A 9,421-nucleotide genomic window follows, 5' to 3' on the forward strand; every position below is an offset into this window, starting at 1 on the left:
GCAGCAGCAGCAGCAGCAGCAGCAGCAGCAGCAGCAGCAGCAGCAGCAGCAGCAGCAGCAAAACGCCAGCGACGTGGGGGTCACTTTGACTGTGCGCCAGCCTTATGCCTCTCTCATAGTTAACGGCTTCATCTTGGAAGACCTTCGCTACTGGGCCTCTTCTTACAGGGGCAGGTCAGCAGCCAGCAGCAAACCCTAAACTGCTTTTAAGGGCCCCTTGGGGGCCCCCGGGGGGCCCCCGGGGGGCCCCCAAGGGGCCCCAGGGTCTTGCGGGGCCTCAGGGGCCCCAGGGGGTTCTTTGAAGGGCGTTTGGAGCTGCTCAGGGGCCCGGGGGGCCCCTGTGGGGCCTCGCGGGGCCCCTTGGGGCTCTTGGGGTCCTTAGGGGCCCTTTGGGGCCCTGGGGGCCCCCCCAGGGGCCCCCGGGGGCCCCCTAGGGGCCCTTGGGGGCCCCCCAGGGGCCCCCGGGGGCCCCCTAGGGGCCCTTGGGGGCCCCCCAGGGGCCCCCGGGGGCCCCCCAGGGGCCCTTGGGGGCCCCCCAGGGGCCCCCGGGGGGCCCTCAGGGCGTGCGGGAAGGTTAATTGGGGTTTGATATTCGAGGGCAGTGGAGTAGAAGCATGAATAGACAGAGCAGCGGGTAAAGGCGGTCCCATCTGCTGCTGCTGCTGCTGCTGCTGCTGCTGCTGCTGCTGCTGCTGCTGCTGGTTCAGGCTGTGGATCCACGCATCAGAAGATGCAGCAACAGCCCCCGTCATTTCCCTGGCTGAGGCCTCGTGTCAGCAAAAGCTGCTGCAGGCTGCTGCAGCGGGCCTCGCTGGGGGGCCCCCAGGGGCCCCCCAAGGGGGGCCCCCCGGGGGGCCCCCAGGGGCCCCCCATGAAGGGCCCCCTGGGGGGCCCCCCAAGGGGGCCCCAAGCGCCTGCCTGCCGCCTTTTCCCTCTCAGTACCCAACGCGATGTGTGCTGGGCTGTGTGCAGCTGATTGACTGCGTCGCAGCGCCGGTAGGGTTTAGGGTTTAGGGTTTAGGGTTTAGGGTTTAGGGTTTAGGGTTTAGGGCTTGGGTCAAGGTAATGGTGATTCTGGGCTGGTTTCTGCTAGCTCTTTTCGTGTCTTTGGTTCATCTAAATGTTTGCGTTCGGCTGCTTTTGCTGCTGCACTTGCTGCTGCTGCTGCTGCTGCTGCTGCTGCTGCTGCTGCTGCTGCCTTTGGGTCTTCCTGCAGGGTGATGACTGCGGCGGCTCGGAGGCTTTCCTCTTTCGCTTTGCCTTGCCGCAGCTGCTGCAGGTCCCCCTGAAGGTGTCCTAAACCCTAAACCCTAAACCCTAAACCCTAAACCCTAAACCCTTCCGCGTTGAACAGTGGCATGGACTGTCTTAAGCGAGGCAGAGGGGGCCTGGAAACGCAGCTGAATTTGCTGCCGCTGCCGTTGCTGCTGCATTTGCCGCTGCTGCTGCATTTGGCGCTGCTTCTGCATTTGCTGCTGCTGCTGCATTTGCTGCTGCTGCTGCATTTGCTGCTGCTGCTGCTGCTGCTGCTGCTGCTGCTGCTGCTTGCAGATCCAGGGGGGCGACAAGTTTTGGTGTTTGCCGAAGGGCCTCCTACCGACCCTTCAGGCTTCTCTTTTGCCGCCGCGCTGGCCGGCGGTCTGGGGGCCCCCAGCAGCACTGCTGGCCCCCAGCAGCAGCAGCAGCAGCAGCAGCAGCAGCAGCAGCAGCAGCAGCAGCAGCAGCGTTGGGGGGGACGATGCATCTGAGCAGCAGCCGCTGCAGCAGCGGACAGACCCGACCCCAGAAGAGCCCGAGGCCTTCTGGTGACCTGCAGAGGGGCCCCCCAACTCTGGGGGCCCCCCAGCTCGGGGGGCCCCCGCATTGAGGGTACCAGTGGGTCTCAGGGGGGCCCCCAGCTCTGGGGGGCCCCTGCTGAGGGGGGCCCCCAGCCCAGGGGGGCCCCCCATTTGAGGGTACCAGCGGGTCTCAGGGGGGCCCCCAGGTCATTTGACGGGCCCCGGGGTGCCGGGCCTTTCAAGCTGCTGTTTGCTGTAAGCAGCAGCATGTAGTGCTGCAGCACTTGCTGCTGCTGCAGCAGCAGCAGCTGCTGCTGCTGCAGCACATGATGCTGCTGCAGCAGTTGCTGCTGCAGCAGTTGCTGCTGCAGCTTCTAGATCCATAGCCGCCAGTGTATCTATCTACAAATGCATATACATTTTATCCATTAATAACATTTGTGAGTATTGCAATTATAATTATAATTTATAATTATAATTATAATTATAATTATAATTATAATTATAATTATAATTATAATTATATTTTTAAAGATGTTTATTATAGATGTATATGAGGGCGCCAGAGGTGGCCCTGAAGGCTTGGGGAGGGCCCCTTCTCAAGCCCCTGCTGCTGCTGCAGCTGCTGCTGCAGTTGGTGCTGCAGCTGCTGCTGCAGTTGGTGCTGCAGCTGCTGCTGCAGCTGCTGTTGCAGCTGGTGCTGCAGCTGCTGCTGCAGCTGCTGTTGCAGTTGCTGCTGCAGGTGTTCCAGTTGCTGGTGGAGCTGCCACCGCAGCTGCTGCTGCAGCTGCTGCTGCTGCTCCAGTTGCTGCTGCAGCTGCTGCAACTGGAACAGCAGCAGCTGCTGCTGTTCCAGCTGCTGCTGTTCCAGTTGCTGCTGCAGCTGCTGTTCCAGTTGCTGCTGCAGCTGCTGCTGCGCTTGAAGCTGCCAGGGCTGCGTGCAGCTGCCGCAGGAAGAGCTGCTGCTGCAGCTGCTGCTGGAGGAGCCGCAGCTTCATTTGATGCAGCGCTTGGAGGCGCTGGCCTAGGGCTGCATGCAGCAGCAGCAGCAGCAGCAGCAGCAGCAGCAGAAAGGGCTGCTGGGGCACTGCGCCTCCCGCAGCCCTCCAGTTTTAGCAAACAGCTGGCACAGCTACTCCGCCAGCTAGCTAGCTAGCTAGCTAGCTAGCTAGCTAGCTAGCTGTTCGCTTCCCTAGCTGCTGAGCCAGTAAGCTGCCTAGCTGCTTGCCTGGCTGGCTAGCCGGCTAGCTAGCTAGCTAGCTAGCTGGCCGGCTAGCTAGCCAGCTAGTTACCTTGCCGGCTGGCTAGCCAGCTAGCTAGCTGGCTAGCCACCTGGCTGGCTAGCTGGCTAGCCAAGCGGCTGGGGAACCATCTAGCTTTGTAAGAGTCTAGTTGGATGGCTAGCTGGAGTAGCTAGCTGCCTAGCTAGCTAGCTAAGTGCACACCTTGCTAGCTAGCTGCCCAGCTAGCTAGCTAGCTAGCTAGCTAGCTAGCTAGCTAGCTAGCTAGCTAGCTAAATGTATAGCTAGCTAGCCAGCTGCCTAGCTAGCTAGCTAGCTGCTCCGCTAGTCGCTCGACAGGGGGGCGAGTGGGGAGCGGCAAGCTTCCTTTATAGCACGTTGTGTGCAAATAGCTGCAGCAGCATCTGCTGCTGCAGCCACCGCAGCAGCAGCAGCAGCAGCACGTGCTGCTGCTGCCGCCGCCGCAGGAAAGCCTGCTGCTACTGCTGCTGCAGCCGCAGCAGCAGCAGCAGCAACACCTAAAAACTCTTCTGCCTTCGGCCGCGTCAGGCGTGTCTAGGGCACACTCGCGGCCTCCTCAAGCCCTAGGGTTTAGGGTTTAGGGTTTAGGGTTTAGGGTTTAGGGTTTGTGCTGCTGCCAGCAGCGAGAACCACAGGGGCACTGCTGCTTGCTGCTGCACCCCCAAAACCCCCAAAGGAGAGGCCCCTAAGAAGAGGCCCAGGGGGTGGGGAAAGGGGCAGAGGGGGGGCAGGGGGCCCCTTCTCGCTGGCGCTGCTGCTGCTGCTGCTGCTGCTGCTGCTGCTGCTGCTGCTGCTGCTGCTGGCCGCGGGGCCCCTGCTGCTGCGGGAGTCAGGCGGTACTGCACTTCAGCGCAGAAGGCGTCAGCCTCGCTTTGAGACAGAGACACAATTTCCTCGCACAGCTGCAGCAAGTGGCGGCTGGGCCTGCTGCTGCTGCTGTTGCTGCTGCTGCTGTTGCTGCTGCTGCTGCTGCTGCTGCTGCTGCTGCTGTTGCTGCTGCTGTTGGAAGGCGCACCCTCAGAGGTCTCACTGCTTTTGCTGCCCGGGGGCACTGCTGCGCCTGCAGAGAAGTGGCGAAGAGAGCCACAGGAGCAAGTTGCTGCTGCTGCTGCTGCTGCTGCTGCTGCTGCTGCTGTTGCTGCAGCATGCCCGTAATGAATTGCTGCAGCTGCTGTGAGCCCAAGGGCCCGTCGGGCCCACCACGCAGCGGCAGGGGCTGCAGCCATTGCTCTGCTGCGGCTGCTGCGCGCTGCTGCGCCCAATGCTGCTGCTGCTGCTGCTGCTGCTGCTGCTGCTGCACCCGCTGCTGCTGATTCGACCCGAAAGAGGAACTACAACTCAAAAACAAAAACAATTAATAAACAAATAATTAAAGTTCCTCTTTATGCTGCAGCGACATCAGTGTGTTTGCTGCAGCTCCCACAGCACCTGAGGGGGCCCCCGGGGGCCCCGGGGGGCCCCCGGGGGCCCCCAGGGGCCCCCGGGGGGCCCCCAAGGGCCCCCTGGGGGCCCCCAGGGGCCCCTCAGAAGCAGCAAAATATGTTTTGTACAAACCCCAGGTAGGCCCTTGGCCTAAACACACAGCAGGGGGAGCTTCTGTAGCTGTTTTTGCTGCGGCCGCTTGCTGCAGCTACTGCTGCCGCTTGCTGCTGCTGCTGCTGCTGCTGCTGCTGCTGCTGCTGCTTCTCCACTAGTATTCTTGAAGAGGAGAGGGAGAGACAGCCTAGGGCCTTGGCAGCAGCGCTGCAGTTTAGAGACAGCTCATTTGCTGCTGAGGATCTAACGGCGCCTCGCTACCCCTCGGGCTACATAGCTACCGCTGCTGCTGCTGCTGCTGCTGCTGCTGCTGCTGCTGCTGCTGCTGCTGCTGTGCTCTGCAGCAGCTGTGTGTGAGTAGCAGTCTAGTCATAAGTCTGCAAATAAGCCAAGGCGTTGTTTGCGTTGCTGTGAGGCCGTTACAACTGAGCAGGGCCAATGCCACTGCTGCTGCTGCTGCTGCTGCTGCTGCTGCTGCAACAGCAGTAAGCACTGCAGAATTTTCGCTGCAGCAGCAACTGTGACAGCTGCAGCAGCAGAACTACTGCTGCGCCGGTGCCTGCAGCAGCACGCGTCCCGTCTGCTGCAGCTGCGTCGGGCACCCCCCGCACTGCAGCAGCAGCAGCAGCAGCAGCAGCTGCTGCTGCTGCAGCAGCAGCAGGGCCCCTCACCTCTCGCGTATCTCCTGGGCAAAGGCCTGCAGCAAATCCCTTATCAAGGGGGGCCCCTCCTTCTTTGCTGCTGCATCAATTCGCTGCTGCGGCGGCAGCCGCCCATCTCCATAAAACGAAATGCTGCAGCTGCTGCTGTCGTCTGTGAAGTCCCTAATGCACAGCCGCCCCCGCGAGTCTGCAGCAGCAGCAGCAGCAGCAGCAGCAGCAGCAGCAGCAGCAGGAGAGGTGTGGAGGGCTGCTGCGCTGGCGGTGAGGGGCAGAGACATGATGGACGGCAGCGCCTGCAGCAGCCACTGCTACAGTCGCAGCAGCAGCTGCTGCTGCTGCAGCAGCTGCAGCAGCTGCAGCAGCTGCAGCAGCAGCAGCAGCAGCAGCTGCAGCAGCAGCACGGGCGAAAAAGGACTTATTCGAGAGAGAAAAAAGCGCCAAAAAGGAAGACAAAACAAAAAGACAAAAGGAAAGTAAAACAAAACAAATAAAACAAATAAAACAAATAAAATAAATAAATAAAATAAATAAATAAAATAAATAAATAAATAAAATAAAATAAATAAAATGACCTGCGAGGAAGTTTTGCTGCTGGTCTCTTGCTGTTGCTTTCCAATCTGCTTCGGCGTTTAAATCGAAAATTAAAATCTTCCGATTTCGCTTGTAGCTCAGCGAGGCCTGAAACGCCCAAACCCTAAACCCTAAACCCTAAACCCTAAACCCTAAACCCTAGGCCCTAAACCCTAAGCCCTAAACCCTAAGCCCTAAACCCTAGACCCTGGGCGCTAGCTGCGGGAGGCCGCAGCTCTGGCTGCGGCTAAAGAGAGCTAGGGTTTGCAACCAGTGCTTCGCTAGGGTTTAGGGTTTAGGGTTTGCAGCGAAGTGCTGCTAGGGTTTGGGGTTTCGTGTTGCAGCCCCCGCAGCAGCAGCCACCCGCTAGGGTTTAGGGTTTCAGCGCAGCAGCTAGGGTTTAGCGAGGCTGCAGCTGCGGCCTCGAGGGCGCTGCAGCTAGACCCTAGGGTTTAGGCGTTAGGGTTTAGGGTTTAGGGTTTAGGGTTTACCTCGCCCTTGACAGTGACGTTGAAGAAAGTCAACTCCGTGCTGCCTTCCAGCAGCAAAAGTTTTGCTGCAGCAAGCCGCTGCTGCAGCGTCGAGACACACCAGGGGGTTAGCTGCTTCTCCTCCCTAAGCAGCAGCAGCAGCAGCAACAGCAGCAGCAGCAATCGCAGACGCGCAGCAGCACTAGCAGCAGCAGCAACAGCAACACTAGCAGACGCACAGCAGCGCTAGCAGCAGCAGCAGCACTAGCAGCAGCAGGAATACGAACATCAGTAGCCATACAGCAGCACTAGCAGCAGCAGCAACAGCAGCAGCAACAGCAGCAACAGCAGCAGCAGCAACAGCAGCAGCAGCAACAGCAGCCTCACCAGTGAGACGAACTGGGGTTCCAAGATGAAGAAGAAGCCTCCTGAAGGACCCGCAGCAGCAGCAGCAGCAGCGGTAACAGCAGCAGCAGCAGCGGTAACAGCAGCAGCAGCAGCGACAATAACTCGTGCAGCAGCAGAAGCAGAAATAGTTGCAGCAGCAGCAACTGCTGCAGCTGTCGGCCGCAACAGCAGCAGCGGACACAGGCGCAGCAACAGCCACAACAGCAGCAACAGCAGCAACCACAGCAGCAGCAGCAAAAGTGGCAGCAGCAGAAGCGACAGCAGCCACGGCGGCAGCAGCAGCAGCATAAGCGGAAAATGCCGCAGCAGCGGCTGCAACACCTATAGCAGCAGCAACTGCAGCAGCAGCAGCAAGTGCAGCAACAACTTCAGCAGCAGCAACTGCAGCAGAAGCAGCAGCAGAGACACGAGTGGCCCACCGGGGCCTTTTCTTGGATGTCTTTGCTTTGCTGCTCCTGGTCTGTCATTTTGCTGCTGCTGTTGCTGCTATTGCTGCTGCTGTTGCTACTGCTGCTGCTGCTGCTGCTACTGCTGCTGCTGCTGCTGCTACTGCTGCTGCTGCTGCTCTTGTGGAGTAGCTCAGGCAAATACAAGCTATGGTAACGGGGCCCTTTTGACTGCAGTGCAGCAGCAGCTGCTGCTATTCACGGGACTCCTGCTGCTGCAGTTGCTGCTGCTGCTGCTGCTGCTATTCCTGCTGTTGCTGCTGTTACTGTGGATTTTATTTTGCTGCAGCAGTCAGTCCAGCGCAGCAATTCGGGTGCCATGTCCCCTCAGGCTCGCCTTGCTGCTGCTGCTGCTGCTGCTGCTGCTGCTGCTGCGTGCGCTGGTTGCTGCTGCTGCTGCAGCGCAGGAGAATGAGCCTGCTGCAGAAGTCTGCTGCTGCTGCTGCTGCTGCTGCTGTGCCTTTGCTGCAGTCGTCAGCGGGTGCGCATGCACCTGGAACCGTTAGCTGCTGCGAGACTTTGCTGCAGCAGTGGCGGCCGGGGGAGTCGCAGCAGCAGCAGCAGCAGCAGCAGCAGCAGCAGCGCAGCGCCGGATAAGTTATTCCAAAAAACAAATTGCAATTTAATTACATTCAAATTAAAAAGGTGCAGCGCTTTCTGTCGTTTGCGAGCGCAGACTTGAAGCCTTCATCTGATGCTGCAGCAGCACCGCAGCAGCAGCAGCAGCAGCAGTTGCTGCAGCAGCTGCTGCTGCTGCTCTGGCTCTGTTATTGTTAGCCAGACTCCTAGGGCCTCAACTTTTGATTTTTGAGTTAATAAAATATCTAACATTTAATGTGTTTAGCTGGACAGCGGCTAGAGTCGCAGCAGCAGCTGTTGCTGCTGTTGCTGCTATGCTGCTGCTGCTGCTGCTGCTGCTGCTGCTGCTGCTGTCTGCAGCAGGACGCCACAGGTCCTTGGTCTTTTAATGTAGCAGCTAAACAGACAAAATGTACGATAGGATAGGCTTTTGCCTGTGAATTGTCAAGGGTTTAGGGTTTGGATTTCAGGGTTTAGGGCTAGGGTTTAGGGTTTCGGGCAAGGGTTTAGGGTTTAGGGTTTGGCGGCTTCGCGAGACTGCAACGAAGACAGGCGAAGTCGAGGCGGCTGTCTCAACACGACGCGGGGTGTACGTACACCTGAAGTTCTGCTGCAGCAGCAAATCAGTTCTTTTGCTTCCGAGGGTTTTGAGTTTCATTAACAACACAAATAGGCCAGGTTGCAAGCAGCAGCAGCAGCAGCAGCAGCAGCAGCAGCAGCAGCAGCAGCAGCAAGTGGTGACCTAACTGCAGCACACTGGCTGCGGCCAACATAAATCAGAATCTTCCTTGTGTGTTTGGAGGGCCAACACGAAAAGTGTTTGCAGCAGACGCCTAGGGTTTAGGGTTTAGGGTTTAGGGTTTAGGGTTTAGGGTTTAGCAAAATGAAGATTCACAAAATTAAAGTCGAAAACCCTGTGGTGGAGATGGACGGCGACGAGATGGCTCGCCTCATGTGGCACTGGATCAAAGAAGAGGTCAGCCGAAACCCTAAACCCTAAACCCTAAACCCTAAACCCTAAACCCTAAACCCTAAACCCTAGAAGACCTTCGCTAGCTCTTCGAGCTGTCCTCCCGCCAATTTGCTGTCTACCGCCGCAGCTGCATCTGTTACCCTCGTTGCTTGCCGCTCAAACCCTAAACCCTAAACCCTAAACCCTAAACCCTAAACCCTAAACCCTAGTTTGTGCGCAGCAGGTCCAGAAGTACCTAAACCTCCTCAGAGAGCGCTTCGACCGTAGCCCTAAACCCTAAATCTCAAACCCTAAACCCTAAACCCTAAACCCTAAACCGTAGTTTGTGCGCACCGGATTTTGAAATACCTGGACTAAACTCCAAACCCTAAACCCTAGTTTGTGCGCGGCTGGTCATGGAATAGCTGGCCAAAACCCTAAACCCTAAACCCTAGTTTGTTCGCAGCTAATATTGAAGTACCTGGACTTGCCGATAGAGTACTACGGCCGCAGCCCTAAACCCTAAACCCTAAACCCTAAACCCGAATTTGTGCGCATTTCCTCCTCCACCCCCCAAACCCCAAACCCCAAACCCTAAACCCCAAACCCTAAACCCTAAACCCTAAACCCTAGTTTGTTCGCAGCTAATACTGAAGTACCTGGACTTGCCGATCGAGTACTACGGCCGCAGCCCTAAACCCTAAACCCTAAACCCTAAACCCGAATTTGTGCGCATTTCCTCCTCCACCCCCCAAACC

At 58.3% G+C, this 9,421-nt stretch overlaps 2 protein-coding genes across 2 annotated transcripts; one reads left to right on the forward strand and one right to left on the reverse strand.

The window, feature by feature from the left end:
* Positions 1-1,809, forward strand: ENH_00009490 (putative zinc finger motif, C2HC5-type domain-containing protein; the record flags this gene model as incomplete). Its single annotated transcript, XM_013578745.1, has 4 exons — positions 1-174; positions 708-996; positions 1,217-1,279; positions 1,552-1,809. Coding segments are annotated over 4 exons (784 nt in total), but the record flags the coding sequence as incomplete, so codon positions are not given.
* Positions 1,810-2,377: 568 nt separating this feature from the next.
* On the reverse strand, positions 2,378-7,153 carry ENH_00009500 (hypothetical protein, conserved; the record flags this gene model as incomplete). The annotated part of the gene is made up of 7 exons (XM_013578746.1): positions 2,378-2,808; positions 3,941-4,371; positions 5,248-5,389; positions 5,811-5,916; positions 6,300-6,423; positions 6,666-6,706; positions 7,106-7,153. 7 exons carry the CDS (start codon positions 7,151-7,153, stop codon positions 2,378-2,380), a joined length of 1,323 nt encoding a protein of 440 aa, XP_013434200.1.
* Positions 7,154-9,421: the final 2,268 nt, after the last annotated feature.

This window comes from Eimeria necatrix, genomic scaffold (assembly GCF_000499385.1).
Source record: "Eimeria necatrix Houghton genomic scaffold, Enh_scaff1285, whole genome shotgun sequence".
In the NCBI taxonomy this organism is placed as follows: Eukaryota; Apicomplexa; class Conoidasida; order Eucoccidiorida; family Eimeriidae; genus Eimeria; species Eimeria necatrix.